The sequence below is a fragment of the Ctenopharyngodon idella genome, chromosome 5 (assembly GCF_019924925.1).
Source record: "Ctenopharyngodon idella isolate HZGC_01 chromosome 5, HZGC01, whole genome shotgun sequence".
Classification (NCBI taxonomy): Eukaryota; Metazoa; Chordata; class Actinopteri; order Cypriniformes; family Xenocyprididae; genus Ctenopharyngodon; species Ctenopharyngodon idella.
Genome location: NC_067224.1, coordinates 15,764,793 through 15,784,074, shown reverse-complemented (window position 1 = coordinate 15,784,074; position 19,282 = coordinate 15,764,793). Strand labels below are relative to the sequence as shown.

The 19,282-nt window shown below is 37.2% G+C and overlaps 2 protein-coding genes across 5 annotated transcripts in view; both read right to left on the bottom strand.

The window, feature by feature from the left end:
• The window catches only part of fam172a (family with sequence similarity 172 member A), a 194,344-nt gene extending 189,905 nt beyond the window's left edge, over positions 1-4,439 (bottom strand). For 2 of the 4 annotated variants that reach the window (XM_051895764.1, XM_051895768.1), the window contains exons 1-3: positions 4,280-4,439; positions 3,171-3,306; positions 2,223-2,324 (exon numbers count right to left, since the gene is read on the bottom strand). In XM_051895764.1, coding sequence (XP_051751724.1) covers positions 2,223-2,324; positions 3,171-3,270 — 202 coding nt within the window. In that variant the 5' untranslated portion in view covers positions 3,271-3,306; positions 4,280-4,439. Of the gene's footprint in view, positions 1-2,222; positions 2,325-3,170; positions 3,307-3,480; positions 3,929-3,993; positions 4,228-4,279 lie in introns of those variants that run through there. The other 2 variants (XM_051895767.1, XM_051895766.1) reach the window with 2 other exon arrangements.
• A 777-nt stretch (positions 4,440-5,216) lies between these two features.
• kiaa0825 (KIAA0825 ortholog) overlaps positions 5,217-19,282 on the bottom strand; it is a 178,744-nt gene continuing 164,678 nt past the window's right edge. Inside the window, exon 20 of the mRNA XM_051895763.1 lies at positions 5,217-5,489. Within this exon, the coding sequence (XP_051751723.1) occupies positions 5,393-5,489 (97 nt within the window). The 3' untranslated portion in view covers positions 5,217-5,392. The remainder of the gene's footprint in view (positions 5,490-19,282) is intronic.

Genomic DNA, 19,282 nt, shown 5'->3' with positions numbered 1-19,282 from the left:
AAAAATTCCTAGTAATACAATTCTAATCCACAAAACAATACAACACTGAAAAACATAGATTAGAAAGTGCCTGCTAGCATTTCTAAAAATGATTCTTTAGAAAGATAGGCCCATCTATTCTGCTGTTGACACAGAGGCATAATGAAGCCTAAAACCAGTGTTAAATCTAATTGTGACCTCTCTGATTGCCAATGCGTGAAGTTAAAATACTCAAAGCATACACACTTAACCCAAATAGCCTAGGGGCCTCATACTTTTGCAATTACCCCTAGCGCATGGCTCTGCAAAAAGAAAAACAGCTTTGAAGATAAAAGATTGCATAAGCACTTTCATTCCCCACATTCTCAAAGCTCCGGCACTTTTTGCACAGTTAGCAGGCGATAAATCCAACATGGCTAACTCAGAAAGTATTACACTATTCGCTTTCATCGTTAGCTGTTCAACAACACGTAGCGCTAAAAGGCCGTAGATCAACACTGAACTCTGAAAGCATGGCCGCTACTTTGAGATAGAATGGGGAAAAAAGAGCATTAGAAAAAGAATGAGAGATGCGGTGGAATGGGAGAGAGCTAGAACAAAAAAGTACCTTTAAAAATCAATTATGCATTCACAAAGGGGTGAAGAGAAACACTACTGCCAGAAGTGCCTAACAGAAGGAAGAGAGGATCTAATGAAACCAACATGCAGTGGAAGTTCAGCTCCATCGTCTTCATAACACAGGCTCTCTGAGGAATACCCCCCTTCAACTTATTCTCCCTGCTTTAACCTGGCATAATTAGCATGCTTTCTCGATTTTTAGCTTAATGAGGTATACATAACCTTGGATTTCCAATAATGAACGAGCTGAGGGCGGACTGGGATGAAGTCATCATGCCACATGATTTGGAAAGAAAAAGCATTCATCTCAAATGCATACACATTTCTTGTGGGGTTATCTCATTAGATCACAGATAAAAGAAGAAGAAGAAGAAGAAGAAGAAGAAGACAGAGAGAGAAAAACACAAAAAAATAAAAATAAAAAGCAATTTCCACAAACAGGGTACACTGTGGTGTCCCCTTTTTAAGGCAATAAATGTTTTTCTAAAACAAAATATCTATTACATATATTAGAAAAAAATAAAAGTAGGTGATTTTAAACACATCAAATAACATATTCTTCCCCTTAAAATCATGAATGTCTGGTCTTGACCTCTACTGTTTCAAAAAAAAAAAAAAAAAACAATGTCAGCTTTTTGATAAAATCATGACATTTGTGAAGCTTAACTACAACCCTGTTAACAAAACTATTGAAATTATTAATTAAAATTAACCTAATATTTGACTTTAATTTATTAAACATTTATCAATAACCAGAAACCAACTGTTTACAAATATTAAAAAAAAACTATTTTCACTCAAAAAATTGCTAGTTAATTTCACAAACAATTACAATGAAACAGCAAGTAACACAATAAATGAAGTGTGAAATTTAGAAGTAGAAAAACAAAGTATTTTCTTGTAGAACTTACTCCAATAATCTTTACAACTTTGAAAAATTTTATTTTTTTATTTTTGATGTTTCTTTAATGATTATTGCTATAACATAGCATCACCATTGGCATTTGTCTCATAATATTTTGTTTAACGGTCAACTTTTTCTAAAGGCTATGCACCCCACTGGTTAACTTTTAGGCCATATTTTGCGACAAAAATCTTGCATCAAGAAGTTAATATTTAGGACTATACTTTGGCTCAATGGTCATTTTTTACATTCATCTCAGAGAGTGAGAAAAGAAGTTACAAAGTGAAACTTTCTTATAAAATCGAGTAAAAGTGATACTCTTCACTGAGAGACTGATATAAGGTATTCCAGACGCTAACAGGAGGCGTTTTAGAGAGAAGAGCAAGGTTATGCAAATCTAGCCGTCAAACAGAGCACAAGGCTGAGTAAGCCACTGACAGCCCATAGCATGCACAACTTGTCCATTCAGCTGCCACAGACTCCAGAGACTCTGAAACAGACAGCGCTATCACAGCCTGCTGCCTGCTGTCAATATCCAATGAAACCAACGGCACACTTCTAATGCATTCAAACCTTCGGAACCGCAGACAAGGTACAAAATGATGTTATTAAGGTACAAGCTGAAATGCTATTTGATTGTCTATCTGGAATGTATGTCATAGTGAAAAATAATTTACTGTGTCTAAAAAAGTTTAGAGTAAAGACAAGCAAAAGGTCTTACGTTCATTGAAGGCATATTCAAACCCTTCCAGAGTGTCAGGAAAGTCCAAAGGAGGTTCGTCTTTTTTCATCAGCTCGTCTAAATCTATCCTGGACAATAAATCTATAAAACAAATAAATATATAAACAAGTAAATAATAATAGTTATTCTATTCTCGTACAATGCAATCACCGGTTTCAATCTATACATTCATCCATTCATATTGCTGGGTAGTAACTGATTGAATGTAATCTGGATTACATAACTATATTCCAAAAAGTTAAGTACTTGTTGTAATTATATTACATTTTAAAATACTAGTAATCAGACTACAGTTACTTTTTTTTATTGATTACATGTGTGTGTATATATGATTAACGTTTATGGTCACTGAATATGGTTTTTCTAAGGTAAATGTGACGTTACGTGACATTGTTTACAAGCTGTTTTATTGAAGTCTTTCCGCGGTTGAAACACTGATTGAGCGATTACACGTGACAAGATATGGATTTAGGTTAGTTCTACTGTATCTTTTAACATACCTTCAGATGTTCATTCATGTTTATTTTGCACTGTAACTGGTATTAAAGCGGGGGAGATGATCGGTTCACGTGTGCATCGTGCTGCCGCTTCTCTTGAACTGATGCACTTCAGCGTTCTGTCACGCCACATTAAACAGCGCCAAAACTGTATTTATTTTTTGAATTTCATAATAAAATGGACGTCATTTTAAATCTGAGACTTTGTTTCATATCAAAAGTAACAAAGCACAAAGATTATTGTGATTTATTGGATGGGAGGCTCGCTACAATGATTCGTTCATTCATCAACTGAAAACAGGATAGTCTAATCGATTCTTGGGATTTAAGAATCAATATCGATTCGTAAAAATGAGAATCAACTAAAATCGAGAAATCAATATTTTTTACCCAGCCCTAAAAATATATAATTATATATATATGGCTTTACCTTTTAGTGCAGTAGTCTTTTCTTTTTCTTCTTGTGCCAAAAGCTGGGCCATAGTTATCCAAACTAAACAGAGGAGGAAGCTGCTGTCTCTAATAGGCATGGACACACCACTAAAGAAATATTACAGCACATCACCCTGATTGAAAAGAATAAAAATGATTAGAATAAGTAAATTTACTAATATTAAATTAAATTACAAAGCAACACACTTGTAATGTTAAGCACGCATAGTGTCAAAACAAGTCTGCCTGTTATCACACTGTACATGCATTACTTTACATAAATTATTATAGTAGTCGTGCAAACTTACATCAATATTACTGTCAAACTGCTACAGATGTCATAAATAATAATAATAATAAACTATAAGAACTGTAAACAACTGTTGTAATTCAATCTTCGTATACTTGAAGAAATGAAAGTAAAAGTGAACTGCTCAACACCACGTCATTGTTAATTAACATATGTTTAGAAATATCTATTATATCATTGATGTTTCGGACAACGTAAATTTGTCCCCAACCCCAAAAAGCCAGTGTATGTATATAGACTTTTTAAACTAAATGCATAAATACTGACAGTGTTGACTTGTTGAGCTATGTAGCTTTTAGAGCCAGACTAATGCTAGTGTCATGGTTTTAATGCTGGACTCTGTTCATGTGTAAGCAGTCAAACATAAAAGTCATTGTATTAAATTGAATCCTATTTTAATGACAGTGCACTTTGATCAGACAGTGCTGGCTGTGTGTTATGATGATAACTAGCCTTAAGCTAACAGTTTGATAAAGGTCCATAACCAAGCGTGCTGACGTGAGAGACTCACATAACACCTAAATATCAGTGTCTGCATTCAGAGAAACAGAGTGAAAGCAGCAATCTTTTGTTTCTGACATGACCGGAGCATGTAAACAGGTTAAAAGACTCATCTGCATGGACTTCATGGACACCAGCCAATGTTTATAAACAACTGCTCATTCCACAAATGGGACAATAACTTCACGAAGCACGGATATTTAAAGCAGCGATACTGATCACCCTTCTGAAGAGCTAAATGAAGACGGTGGGAGAGGTAAATATGTATTTGCATGCATGTCGCTCCGCTCACGTACCATAACAACAAGCACATGTGAGATTTCACACATCCTGCTTCCTCCTTCTGCCAAACAGGAAGAAACGCTCCCGTCTCCTCGGAAACGGAAGCGTTTTACACACGTTTCAGCTGATTGGCGGGATTTAAACAGACAGCGCCGCTTTTCACACAGACACAGAAGATCTGTACTAAACGTACTGATATATGCTATACAAACGTTTTCATTTCAATAATAGGTAATAAGCTTCAGCTAATGATGTTTTTGATATCGTTTTTGTATTGTGTATTAAATACGGTTTAAATCTCCTGAAAGAAAATATAGCATGTCTTTGTGAATGAATCAATACATAATCACATGGATATAGTGCAAAATTAATCACTGTAAATGAACTGCAGACATTTAAAAAAATAAATAAATAAATAAAATGAAAAATAAATAAATAGACTTCGCATAAAACATTTTTCCTCTTTTTTTTTAATAACAATTGGTATTTGCATGTCAGTCAGTGACTTATTCATAATGTGTAGGCTAATGATGTAAATAAATAAATCAAGCAAACTTTAGTTAAAAAATTTCAAATATTCATAAAACTAAATATTTAAAGACTACAATTCTTATTTCTGCATTAAAAATCACTTCTGGACTCGTTTAAATTCCACAAGGTTTCCTGGATTAAATTAAGAGTTGTTGGCTCAGTTTCTGTAAGAATCTCTTTCCAATGATCATATTATGCATATGTTTCAACCACTGTTTAATCTTTATTCTTTAGAGCACCTCAATTTCCCACAACAGGACAGCCCTTCCAGCAAACAATGCCCAAAAATCTATTTCCTCATAACTGTTATATCATTTGTATAACAGATCAATGGAGTCTAGTTTTCAGTTGAGCATGCATTCAATACAGAGATTCATATTTCATCAAAAGACTTCTTGTGATTTATTACAGATCACAATGTTTTGTTTTGTTTTTATTTTTATTTATTACTCATCTAAAAGATTTGTAGTTTCACAACCACAGTACATCAGTGCTAACAATCTTTGTAGCAGCTGTTCTTAAACACAGAGTTTGTGTACACTTTTTACATTTCAATAAACTGGTCATTTGGTGCTCCTGTTATAGACGCTGAGAGTTCATGTTTCATGGCTTTTGTTGAAGTATATTTGCTTTAACTGATCCACTAAAATCTTCTCTTCATCCTCTAGTGGTGCAGCATCCTGCATCTCCCACCTGCAATTCACAAACAGAAATGTGTGTTAGGCCAACTCTCAAAAACACATGTACAACACAGATTCGGTTACCTGGAAATTAAAGACTATAATGCACTTTGTGGCTTACATGATTACACTTGCACAGATTTTTGCCACAATTTGCAGTCTGGATGAGTCAAAGCTAGTTGCTTACAGTCAGAAATAGTCTGCAGATTTTGGGCAGTCGGAGTTGACAGATTTAACAGAAAAACGTGAGAAAGACTCAGATTTTATTAGCTTCAGCCCATTGTTGTTTGATATTTTGAGCCAATTTTAGAACAGCTATCGTTTTCAAACGTGACTTTGTGAAACAGACTGTCCTTAACTAAAATGTTGCAATAGTAGCCTAATATTAAAGAGATCATGAATTGAGAAATCAAAATTCCCTTGATCCTTTGACATATAAGAGGTCATTGTACTATAAAAACTTCCTGTAAGTTTCAGAACTCAAAACTTTCTGGTTAATCTAAAAACAGCTTATATTGAAGGCAATCTGCCAAAACGACAGGTTGTGGAATGTGCCACTTTATTGCGTTATAGTGTGGCTAAACACCGCCTCCGCAGAAGAAGATGAACGCCTGCTTCTACATCACTGCCTGTTTAGCCCTGCCCACTGAATCGCGCATGTAGTAGGTAAATAACGAGAGAGGCAAACGCAGGTCTACGCAGAAGCTAAACGATAAAGATGGCTCAGAAGACAACAAGACACTGTGCAGTGCCAAGTTTTGGGGAAAAAAAAAAAAAACAATCTTTGTACTGAGTAATTATGCATTTTAAATTGTGATTAAATTATATACAGAAAGCGATCAAAGAACGCTCTACGAGTTTATCTGGACACTTGCCAAAACTAATGCTAATGAGTTATAATCTCATTAGTAATTTACATCATGTTTGCATTGTTAGTTATGGTGAAAGCATTGGTGAGAGTGCAGAAATCGCATTGCAATGACGAGATCACTGCATTCACACAATCAACAGACTGTCATCGACTGCTCATCACAGCAACCTTTCATATGACGGGATGGGAATTGATCTACATATAATGCAATAATCGACACTTTTCACAATTCGTTAACAGCTGTAACAGTAAAAACGTAGTAAAAGAGGGTTCCACATGTAATACTTATTCCATATGCAAAGATGTCAGCCAATCACAGCAGTGTGCGTTTACACTTAAGTCTCACAGCAGACATGCCTCTTCAAACAGAGCATTCAAATCAGAGGACTAAAATCAGGGTAGAAAATGGCCATTTATTTCTAAATTATGACAATTTTTTGATGTAAGAATCTTATTAACATTATAAGTGTACCTCAGGAAACATTATAAAATAAAATAAAAAATGCAGTTCATGTCCCCTTTAATGCTTGAAAGCCTATGCACTTGGCAATTGTGATATTCTATTTCATCATTAAAATCTATTTTCACATTCATCTTTACTGAGGGGTCAGGATGGTCCGGGTGGCATTTTATGGTTATGGAAACAACAGTTACCATGGTAAATACACAGTAACAACTGTTAATGAAACATATGGAAACTGCTCCTGAATAAACATCATACCTGTAATTCATCATACCGGTAATTTAATGACTTACTAATTGACAACATAACTACAACGTTGCATGCTACTATTTATTTTTTTATTTTTTGTGCTTTATTTAAATTGAAGTTACATACAGCGTGTTCTGTCGCATTTGCACAGTATAATGCTACGAGCACTACAGTATATATCATCCGACAAGACAGGAAATTTTGTTTTTCTGAGGAGAGACACTTTTTTTTTTCGTAACAAATTATGAAAATAATGTTAGAATAGTGACTGACATATAGCCTGATAACATTTGACCGTAGATATTGAATCAGGAAAACGTGTTTTTCTCAGGCACTCAAACTAAGGGTACGTTCAAGCTCAAACCAGTGCGCAACGTTTTGCTACGGTTTCTGGGTTGAACGACATGTTTCCTGGAAACGGTGTGCAACGGGGTTTGAGATATGTTTTCTCTTGTTTGGTGGGTGTGTCAAAAATGTCAGCCCAATCAGAAACAACAAGTACATAAACCACGCGGTATTAAAGAGACAGCTCGCACAATGGGTATGAATGTAACATAAAAGTACTATACATATATATATTTTGTGCTATTGTATTTTGGAGTGACACTTTCATAAAATTTTCTATTCTCCTCTGATTATATAATGGTAAATATTACAATATCATAGCACAACAATAGTGATCATCAATAATGATAAGCCTAATACTCACAATAAAAATAATAAGGTCATAATCATAACACAGTCTCTGAGGTAAGAAGTGGATTATCCTTCATCTGAAATGTCTGTCTTTTCATCCTGAAATGCGAGGCAAATGTTGGATCACAATAATTAGGAACCACAGTTTCCACAAATCCCTTCACTCGATAGGGATGTTCTCTTTTATTCTGGACGGCAAGGGCAGTGACTGTAATATTTTGCAGTATTAAACATGTATTTATACTGATTTCATCAGGCTCTGAAAAGAATGGCCTTCTCAGCTGCCATAGTTGCAACTCTTGGTCATCAGAACATGGTGTTCAACGCACCACCGTTTCCGTTTAAAAAAATGTTTTGCAACGTTTTGTCGGGGCTGAACGCAGCCTTAGTTTGACAGAAGAGTCAACAGCTTTCAAGCACATCTTTCAAAATAAAAGCCTCGCGTCAGAAAAAAAACATACAATTACGTTTGTTGTTGTTTTTTTGACGGCACACTCCGCGACCCACTAGTTGAGAAAAACTGGTCTACACACTTTATTTTTAGACCACACAAGGCAAGTCGTAACACATATTCTGCTATTTCAGTACACAATCGTACATCAAGGTTGAAAAATGGTGCTAAGTGAGGAAATGTATATATATATATCAAATCACAGCCATCATCTGTACACCATGTTTATTTCCTCACCTCAAAGAGCATCTTTCAACATTACACAATTGTGTTTCTAGCAAAGTGTTTGCATCCCTCTTTTTATCTTTCTCTGTGTTAGGGGACGGCACCTTCTCAGATGATGATGTATGGTGTCCATATATTCAGTAGTGGCACAAAAGCCTATCAAAGGACTCGACCCGTGTGCATAAAGCAACTCACGACGTGGCCGCATTGATTGAGCTTCCACCTCAGTCATTGTGAACGTGTCGCTATCAGACAAGCTCTTTTCTCCTCTATGGATGGCAGTGTCACTGTGGTAATTACAGTCTATATGGGGAGGATTTGTTTATGTAAATATGTGCGTTTGATGCATGGGGGCCTCTCGGGCATGTCTCCTATCAGAGCGGCGTCTCTTTCCTCCTGTCAGAGTCACCTTAACAGAACCACTGGGCCTGAACCTGACAGCAACAGCTCGACAGATGAGTGTGTGTGGGTTTGCGCATTTATTTTCTGTCGTCTCTCTTTCTTTTTCTCCTGCTCTGGTGGCGTAGAAGGATTGCCGTCCTCGAGCGAGGCCTCAGGGCACCAGCCTCTTCGGAGACCCAATTGTGAGATATAATGTCCAAATAACAAGAAATTACATTGCAAATGTGAGAAATCAAGTTGCAATTATGAAAATGAACATACCATGGGCGTACAACAGGCAACAATGTATTATATAACTAGTACACAATATCAAATCTTCAATAAGATGTTTCAAAGGGAATAATATTTGTTCCCTGCTCATACCCCTTTTCCACCAGAATGGTTTGCGTTCTGGAGCCAGAACCTGTTCTTGGCCAGGCGAACTGGACCCTGTTGCGAACCAGCCATGTGTTTCCAAAGACTTGAGAAACTAACGATGACGTAACATTGCTACGCATTGTTTACCTGACTATACAAAAATCAAACAGTACGCATTCTGGTGTTTGTGCAAGCAGTCTGGCAATTCTGTTTTGCTGTTCACAGTATCAGGAGTGATTCTAGCGAACCGGCAGCTCACATAAACTCATCTATCCTTTTTGGATATATATAGAGTGGTGGAACTATGACACATTTTTTTAGGCCAAAACCCAGAAGCGAGTTAGCATTTTAGCATTTCCGGTTCCTTCGTACCGAAGTCAATGGGTTTTTTGAATGGGTTTTTGGTTAAACGGCTGAAATAAGGTCTGTGGTACATAATCTCATAAAATACTTAATCTTAATAAGAACATAATCTCAAGATGCTTTCATGTTTTATTCTATGAGATAAAATACATCAGTATTACCCTACCTGTGACTTTTCAACGTTGCTACGTGTCTTGAAAATGACGGTTGCTAACAAGTGGATAAATCAGACTACAGAGGCTGTCGGTGACATAAAACATCATCACACCGGACAGGTAAGCTCAGTACGCTTTTACAGCCTAGTTGTGCTTATTATTGAGCTCTTACAATCAATTCTAATTCAAACTTTACAGGAAAATGTGTTTAGATAAAGAATAAAAGAGCTGAGGCTTAGTGGTGGTGACATTGAAATCGTGGGACCTTGGTGTAATTCGTTTATAGCCTACCTAGCTTTTTGCTTATGGTAAATGCATTTAGGCTTCATAAAAGTTGTGTTTATCTGTGAAAATGATCTTGATGGACAAAACGTGTAAGTATCATCAACTTTTGTTTATCACAGAGCTTATTTTTTGCGATAATCCAAAAGCATACACTGTAAACCCGAATAAATTGGGCTAACTCAAAAAATTTGAGGTAATCAGTTACATCAATTTTTTTGAGTTACGATGTTCCAAATTTTAAGTAAGCAGAACTATCAAGTTTTAGGTTTGTATAGTACTCATGCATGACAATTGCTCCTAACTTGAAGTACTGAGTTAGCTAACTCGTACACTTTGATAGCAATTAACATAAAATATTTAGTTAATTAACTTTTTAATTTTGAGGTCTTCCAAATCAAATGAGTTATTTACTTCACTATAAACCCTAATAAGAAAATTCAAAAAATGCCAACTTGCTAATTTGCTAAAATGTTAACAAATAGCATGGTATAGCGCTTACTAAACAAGTACAGCAACTTAAAACATGTAACTTATTTGCTCTCAAACAAAGCCACCATGCGCCACTTTTCACCATGATGGTAACTCTCTAAAAACCCACATTAACAGAAACTCTTCCAAATTAGCATAACAAAACTTTAATCACTACTAAATCTCCCTTATCCATTAATTTTGCACAAAAAAAACATTATATAACAGTTAATTTTAGCATTTACTCTCCCTTTCCAGTGCCATGGGCAAAGCATGCTGGGAAATAGAAATCCCAGCCCAGTTTCAGTTAAACTTCAGTTAGTCTAAATTAAAAGAAATGAGTTCATACAACTCAAAACAATAAAACAGTTCAGTTTACTTAAAATATATCAGTTCTGAAAGTTCCAAATACTCATAAAAGTTAATTTAACTGAACTAATTTGTTAAATTTAAGTTTGTCCTACTCAAAACAATTAAGTATTTTGAGCATTAGGGTTTACAGTGTATGGGAAAAATCTACTGGGTTTTTGTCGAGAGAACCAGCGAGATGCTAACTGCCGACTGGCTTACAAAGTGACGTCATAGTTCCACCACTCTACTGAAACTGAAACCGTTGATTCACTCGCACGAGAACCGTGTTGGTGGAAAAGGGGCATCAGCTGACCATCAAAAGCCCAAGACACTGGCTCCATTGGCCCTCGTTTGTAATCCGTCCTTCATTGGTGGAGTGTAAAAGTTTTGCAAATTTTGGCGGCCGTCATTTCAATAGGAACCCATGTGATTGGGTATTTGAAGGTGAAGGTGAAAGTCTTCCCCATGTAGATTTTGCATTGTGTTCAAGGTTGTCATATGGATTCACCACATTGCTGCAGAAAGCTGATTTGTCAGAAAGAAGTAATACACCAAAATGAATTTTTTACCAAATCACTGAAACTGGAATTAAAGATTTCATTTAGCCGAAAATGAATTCATTGATTAACAGGTGATAAACCATTCTTAGTAAAGTTCTTCAGCAACAAGACACCTCTCTCGATATTTCAGCCGATCAAAATGTACATACTATTACTAGCATCAATTTAAAAAGTACAACATGTTCTTTGTTGATCCTGGAACAACATTCCATCCACCTGTTGTAGCTTATCCACATTTTTAATACATGACTTGGATGTTGACAGTTAAAACTGAGAATCGCTGTTTCCAAAACTGATTTTTTCCCCCTTTGTGGACGAATATTTCCAGTTGCAGAAATTTCGGCGCATCACTATTTGAAAGTGACTTATGTTTGAGCTGTGGTCCATATACTGTTACACAATTGACAATAGACAATGGACCTTTTTTGCAAGTGAAATTTCACCAAAATTCTGCTAATGTGACTACACCACTGTACAGGAAATATGTGCACAAAGTGCCAAAAGGAAAACAACACAGGAAAATGTCAAACGGCCTCAGTCTCTCATCTCTGGTCAGTCATTACTTCGGTGCTACAAACAAATAACAAATAATGGAGAACACATGGAAAACACAATATTTACAAATGTCAGGGACGTGCCGAAATGAACAGGGAAGGCGAGGGTCTGGGAGGAAGAAGTGAAGACGCTAAAGGTTTTTTCAATGTTTAATTTTCAAATAGGATTAAGCAGAATGACATTTAGCTGAAGGTTACTCGCCCGGTGCTTGCCGTCGTTGTCTTAGCTGATATTGATATTCAGGCGGTGGTCTGCAGCTTGTCAGTGGGACAAACATGCTTGATGAATGAGAACGCGAGCCACAGGGAAGTGTTAAGTGCAAATTTGAAACTGGGTCGAGGGTTTTTTTCAGGAGAGAATGTGTAGATACATGGTAAAATTACCTAGTAAACACCTCAATAACTTCCGTTTGTGTCCACCTATGATGTTAAAAGCATATTTTTAACTACCTCCGTTTATCAATGTCAGTGTAGCATCTCTAACTTTTGTGCGTACAGTATGGATGCATACCTGCAAAGAACAGTAGAAAATCAAAATCTGTCAATAAAGTAAAATTTCTCATTCATGTCATCAATCAAAAAGTACAGGTGTAATACCGTTGAGCCTCATCTCAGTGTTTCACTATGTGACAAGACGTGGTAATAAGTCAAACCTGAGCCACTTTTTCATAGTAGTGAATATCTAATGTGTCCTCACTGAGTTTCCAGTCTTTTAATGTTTCCTGACAAATACTAAGTGTCAGGCAGGTAATTCAGCTGGCTTCTCTATCTTAATAAGCCTGGTGTGATGTGGTCTTTCAGTCTTATTGTGCGGCTCATTTTTCATGCATTAATACCACTCTTGCTGACTCGGCTCTTCCTCTGCATAGAGAACAGTCTACACGCATTATGAGCCATATATTTACAGATTCCATATAGTCCAGCGGAAATCAGCTCGCTGACACCCTCCAGCCGTGTTTGCCTGCATGTTGTGCTTGTTTGCTAATATCTGTATGTATTCTATGCATAAAGTTACTATTCACAAACTTCAGCTAGAGAGTAAGTATGTTTCACTGGGGAAGTAGGCTATATATTAATTATGTCCCAATACTGGCAGTTGCACCGATTGACTAGTCAACTAGTCGACTTTAATGCTCTGCCATGACGCTTTAAGCATGACGTTGACTAGTCGCTGGTCATGGCCTATAGAGGGCGCAACACGATAAGAAATCTTTGAAGTCCACCTTTACGCTTTGTATCTAACAGTTAATGACAAATAAATGCATACTCCGAGAGCGCTCCACATATGTTTGATTATACCATCTGGATGCTCAATATTCATCGGTGAATGCACGTTTTAAACAGATTATTATACAGGTAAGTTAGTCGCCGTTCTAAACTGTGCGGCTACATAACACGCACACACCCGCAGTAGCGCGCAGATCACGTGCAGATAGATCGCGCGCATACAGAATCATTATTGTCAACACTGTTCTGTGATTTATCAATAAAATAGCTTAGAAACTGAAAAGTTCTAGCACATATTTCTTAGTAATTAAAACACACAGCTTCACTATCAGTAGAGAGACGCTGCCAGGTAGAATTCACTCGCAATTGCTCTCTCACTAATGCATTCATAATACTTTATCTGATTTAGAATTAGCAGAAATCTGTGAGAAATATAACGACACAAAGACAAAAGAATTGATAAAAATAATCTTATGTAGGAGCAATAGGCTTGTGGGCTTGAGGTCGTTCACCGACAACACATTTTTGCTTTTAAAAAAACGCGAAACGCGGCCAGTGGAATAGGGAAAAAACGCAAGGTCTCGAGACACGTTTTTTAAAAGTTGAACTGATTTGAACTTGACCGCCGCGTTTTTAGAATGCCATGTCATGCGCAAGACGCTGCAAAAGATGCAAGCGTAACGGTCATACACACGTCCGTCTTGCACGTATTTACATAGAAAAACAATGGAAAAGGAGCACATTGGAATGGAAAAACGCGTTTTGTGTGAACGGCCCCTTATTTGTTCGTTAATGACATCATCATCAACTAGCTGACGTCGACTCGACTTCAATCACATAAATGTCGTGCAACGTCTGAAGTCGTGCTATATTGATACATTTATTTAGCAAGAGTGTATTAGACTAATCAAAAGTGACAGTAGGAACTTTTATAATGTTACCAAAGATTTTTATTTTAAATAAATGCTGTTCTTTTGAACTTTTTATTAATCAAATAATCTTAAAAGAAGGGTATCACGGTTTCCACAAAAATATTAAGCAGCACAACTGCTTTCAACATTGATAAAATTAAGAAATGTACTTGTAAATTGTAATAATATTTCACAATATTACAGTTTAACTGCATTTTTGATCAAATAAATGCAGCCTTGGTGAGCATTAGAGACTTATTTCAAAAACATTAAAAACTCTAATGACCCACAAAATTTTGAACAGTAGTGTCTATTCAGAGTGTTCCAAATATTCACATATAAACAGTAATGCCCTGCTTCCTTCAGAGTGCTCACTTCAAGTGTTCTGCCCTCCAGACTCAGTAAATGATGTTCACTTTCAAATGGAATTCACCACTAGTTTTGTACATTTGCAGTGTAGACGGTTCATTAACAGAAGTGTTCTGATTTGTTTACTCGCAGTGGAGACACAAAACTGAAGTCTGTAAAACTGAATTGTAAAGGTGGGCCAGTGGCTGGATTTGACTCTTAAACATGCTTGATCTATGGATTCCCTCAAGCAAATAAACGTGGTTGACACTCCCAAAACTTTGCGATGTGTACATTGCCATTGTGTTTCACAGCCATGGACAAGTTTTAACATTCAGACTGTGCCTATGAAAGTCATTTAATGTTGAAGCTATCTATCTTCACAGAAAGATCCGCACCAGTGGTCTCTCACAGGTCAAGCCTGAAGAACAAGCCGAGTAACAGTCTCTGGCACTTCTATACACTGTTCCTATCACATTTAAGTGCGGCCCACTCTGGGCTATCTTAACACCGTGCCTTGTACTGCATGAGCAGCCCCATTTAGGAGAAGAAAGAAGGGAGAAGAACAGCAGAGGCTATTAGATTAACTGTCAGCTAGCGGAGTGGTTTTCCTCTCCTCTACGTGCTTTTCGGCGAGCAGACTACCAGCACAGTCGCCGACAGGTACCCGTGTTTGTTTAAATGTGCGTCTGTCAAACAAAGAGCAATGTGACGCTCAACACGGGCGAAGAAATGGCAAGCTGACAAGTTGTGCTAATCAGAGGCTTTGCACATGCTTAGCACTTCAAGGATCCATCATAACCCAAACCTAAATATTTAAAGTGCTCAACTTTCTGAAAAGGTCAGGGCTTTCCATGCATGCCACGGAGGAGAGATGTTCTGAGGGGAGAGAGTGCTCAGAATAGGGACCGGTGGTTCTGGCCTTGCCCTGGGATGTGAGGAATTCAGTTCATTTCATGCTTATGGCTTTGCCCTTTGGAAATCACAGAGGTGCTCTGCAGAGAAAAGGTTGTTCAAATACCTACGGTTCGGAAAAAAGTACTGTTGAATACAGAAAGATGCTTGAGCCAGAGAGGTATGACTGCAGTAATCCTGTTCTATCAAAACACTTTTTGAAGATTTCAGTCCATGTCTGATGTTATCTACATAGTGTACACCTAACATTTCACAAATCTCTCTCTCTCTCTCTTGTTTGTTTGTTTTACTTCAGTACCCAGATTTTACTTTGAACATCAAATGGTGATACAGTACAAGAAATGTTTATCATGTACAACCCGAATTCTGGAAAAGTTGGGATGTTTTTTTTAAATTTGAATAAAATGAAAACTAAAAGAATTTCAAATCACATGAGCCAATATTTTATTCACAATAGAACATAGATAACAAAACAAACGTTTAAACAGAGAAATTTTGCAATTTTATGCACAAAATTAGCTCATTTCAAATTTGATGCCTGCTACAGGTCTCAAAACAGTTGGCACAGGGGCATATTTACCATGGTGTAGCATCTCCTCTTCTTTGCAAAACAGTTTGAAGACGTCTGGGCATCGAGGTAACGAGATTCTGGAGCTTTGGTGTTGAAATTTGGTCCCATTCATGCCTGATATAGGTTTCCAGCTGCTGAAGAGTTTATGGTCGTCTTTGACGTATTTTTCATTTAATGATGCGCCAAATGTTCTCTATAGGTGAAAGATCTGGACTGCTGGCAGGCCAATTCAGCACCAGGACTCTTCTACGACGAAGCCATGCTGTTGTAATAGCTGCAGTATGTGGTTTTGCATTGTCCTGCTGAAATACACAAGGCCTTCCCTGAAATAGACGTCATCTGGAAACCTTTATATACCTTTCAGCATTCATAGTGCCTTCCAAAACATGCAAGCTGCCCATATCGTATGCACTTATGCACCCCCTTACCATCAGAGATGCTGGCTTTTGAACTGAACGCTGATAACACGCTGGAAGGTCTCCCTCCTCTTTAGCCCGGAGGACACGGCGTCCGTGATTTCCAACAAAAATGTCAAATTTGGACTCGTCTGACCACACTTTTCCACTTTGAAACAGTCCATTTTAAATGAGCCTTGGCCCACAGGACACGACGGCACTTCTGGACCATGTTCACATATGGCTTCTTTTTTGCATGAAAGAGCTTTAGTTGGCATCTGCAGATGGCACGGCGGATTGTGTTTACCGACAGTGGTTTCTGGAAGTATTCCTGGGCCCATTTAGTAATGTCATTGACACAATCATGCCGGTGAGTGATGCAGTGTCGTCTGAAGGCCCTAAGACCACAGGCATCCAATAAAGATCTTCAGCCTTGTCCCTTACGCACAGAGATTTCTCCAGTTTCTCTGAATCTTTTTTTTTTTACGCACTCTTTCACAGCTCTGCCCACCTTTACTTCTGAGAGACTCTGCCTCTCTAAGACATCCCTTTTATAGCTAATCATGTTACAGACCTGATATCAGTTCACTTAATTAGTTGCTAGATGTTCTCCAAGCTAAATCTTTTCAAAATTTCTTGCTTTTTCAGCCATTTGTTGCCCCCGTGCCAACTTTTTTGAGAGCTATAGCAGGCATCAAATTTGAAATGAGCTCATTTAGTCGATAAAAGTGTAGAATTTCTCTGTTTAAACATTTGTTATGTTATCTATGTTCTGTTGTGAATAAAATATTGGCTCATGTGATTTGAAAGTCTTTTAGTTTTCATTTTATTCAAATTTAAAAAAAAAAAAAAAAAAAAAAAATACGTCCCAACTCTTCTGGAGTTCGGGTTATATAAAATTAGGTAACACTTCACAGTAACATTCAATATTTGTTAGCAATAATGTATCATGAACTATCAATGAACAACATTTTTAGATCAGGGATGGGCAGCTTCGGTCCTGGAGGGCCACTGTCCTGCTGAGTTTAGCTCCAACCCTAATCAAACACACCTGAACAAGCTAATAAATGTCTTCAGGATTACTACAAAGCTACAGGCAGGTGAGTTTTTATCAGGGTTGGAGCTGAACTCTGCAGGACAGTGGCCCTCCAGGACCGAAGTTCCCCACCCCTGATCTAGGTTAATGTTAAAGGGATAGTTCACCCAAAAATGAAAATTCTGTCATCATTCATCCTCAAGTTGTTCCAAACCTGTATGAATTTCTTTCTTCTGCTAAACACAAAAGTTGATCGGCTCCATTGACTTCCATAGTGTTTTTTTTGTTTGTTTTTTTCTTCCATACTATGGAAGTCAATCAACTGTTTGGTTACCCATATTCTTCAAAATATCTTCTTTTGTGTTCAGCAGAATAAAGAAATTCATACAGGTTTGGAACAACTTGAGGGTGAGTAAATAATGACAGAACTTTTATTTTTGGGTGAACTATCCCTTTAATGTTAATTTATACAACTTTAAGTATTAGTATATGTAGAAATTAACATTAACATTAGAAATTAAGATTAATAAATGCTGTAAAAATATTTTTCATTGTTATTTCTTGTTAACTCTTGCATTAACTAATGTTAATGAAATGAACGTTCTTGTAAAGTGTTACCAAAAAGTCAATAAAACATCGAAAATTATTAATATTATCATCAGCTGCATATGGCTATCAATATGCAAAATTATACTGAAGTTTTCTCTTTTTTTTTTAATTTTGTAAAGGCATAAAAAACTGCAGACACGTGAGTTACAGGCTTCTTTCTTGTAGTCGAGTGTTTGGTTTCTCAATGGCTCAATGCAACCAATAATTCAGTTTTCGTTTACCTTGTGTAATTGTGATCATGGTTTAAAAGGATGAGGGAATGTCAAACAATCTGCCCATGTTGGCATCATTCTAATTTAGCCCGTTGTATCAGCTGACAGTTGAATTTGCAGCAAAATATTGTTTAGATGTATATTATAATGTATATACAGTATATGATGTATATTTCAATGTATATTATAATGTTTGACTGGACACACAGCTTTCAAACCCATAATACCTCAACAACAAAAGATACAGGAAGTATTTTCTCCAATAAAATAAGCCTATTTATTTTGATATCCTAATTATGCAAAATTAAATTTTATTATTTGCATTTACATGTTTATTCCCTGCTGTTCAAATAAAATAAAATAAAATAAAATAAAATAAAAAAAATAATGCATTAAGGAATATACTATAAAAAGAACATAACACATCTCGAACCGGGTCTGTTGCCAGCACAATCTACCAACACCCACAGTGCAGCACATATTCCATCCGCGACTGTTTCTCTCCATCACCTCGCTCCAGGCCTTCTCATCCATCATCTCTCCTCCCCACCTTCTTCTTCCACTCTGATCTCCAGAGCGCAAAAGCCACAACAGCAGCATTGGCGGGCCAGCAGGCAGGCTAGACCCGGTACCTCAGGAGCGCGGGGGAGCGTGAAAGAGAAGCCAAGCGACGGAGCAAGTGATCAAAGGACCGTAGACAGCTCTTCCAGCAGCTGCCCTTGAAATGGCGAGCAGAAAGGTCTCACATGCATGCCATGGCTTTAAACTCTCAATTCTCCCCACCTCTGATTAGTCCTGAAACATCAGAGAACACGGTCAGGACCAACGTACCTTCTTTAGACAAAAAAACTGGCAGAGATCACTTCACCATGCCATGCTGTGTACTGGAGGACAATTGAGCTGTCACACTTTATGGTGTATCAGGGTTTAGGTCTGCATTTCAAAAGTCCAAAAATGCCTTCAGCCCTTGCATACCTGATGGGTAGATGACCTGCGTAAAATACCGATGTACCAGTGCAGGCTTTGCAAAAGGGCATAATGTAGCTGCAAAAGGGGGCGCTCATGAGCACCCTTCTGGCTCATTAAATGAGAAACTGGGTTTGTGTAAAGAATAGATAGCGAAATAAAATGT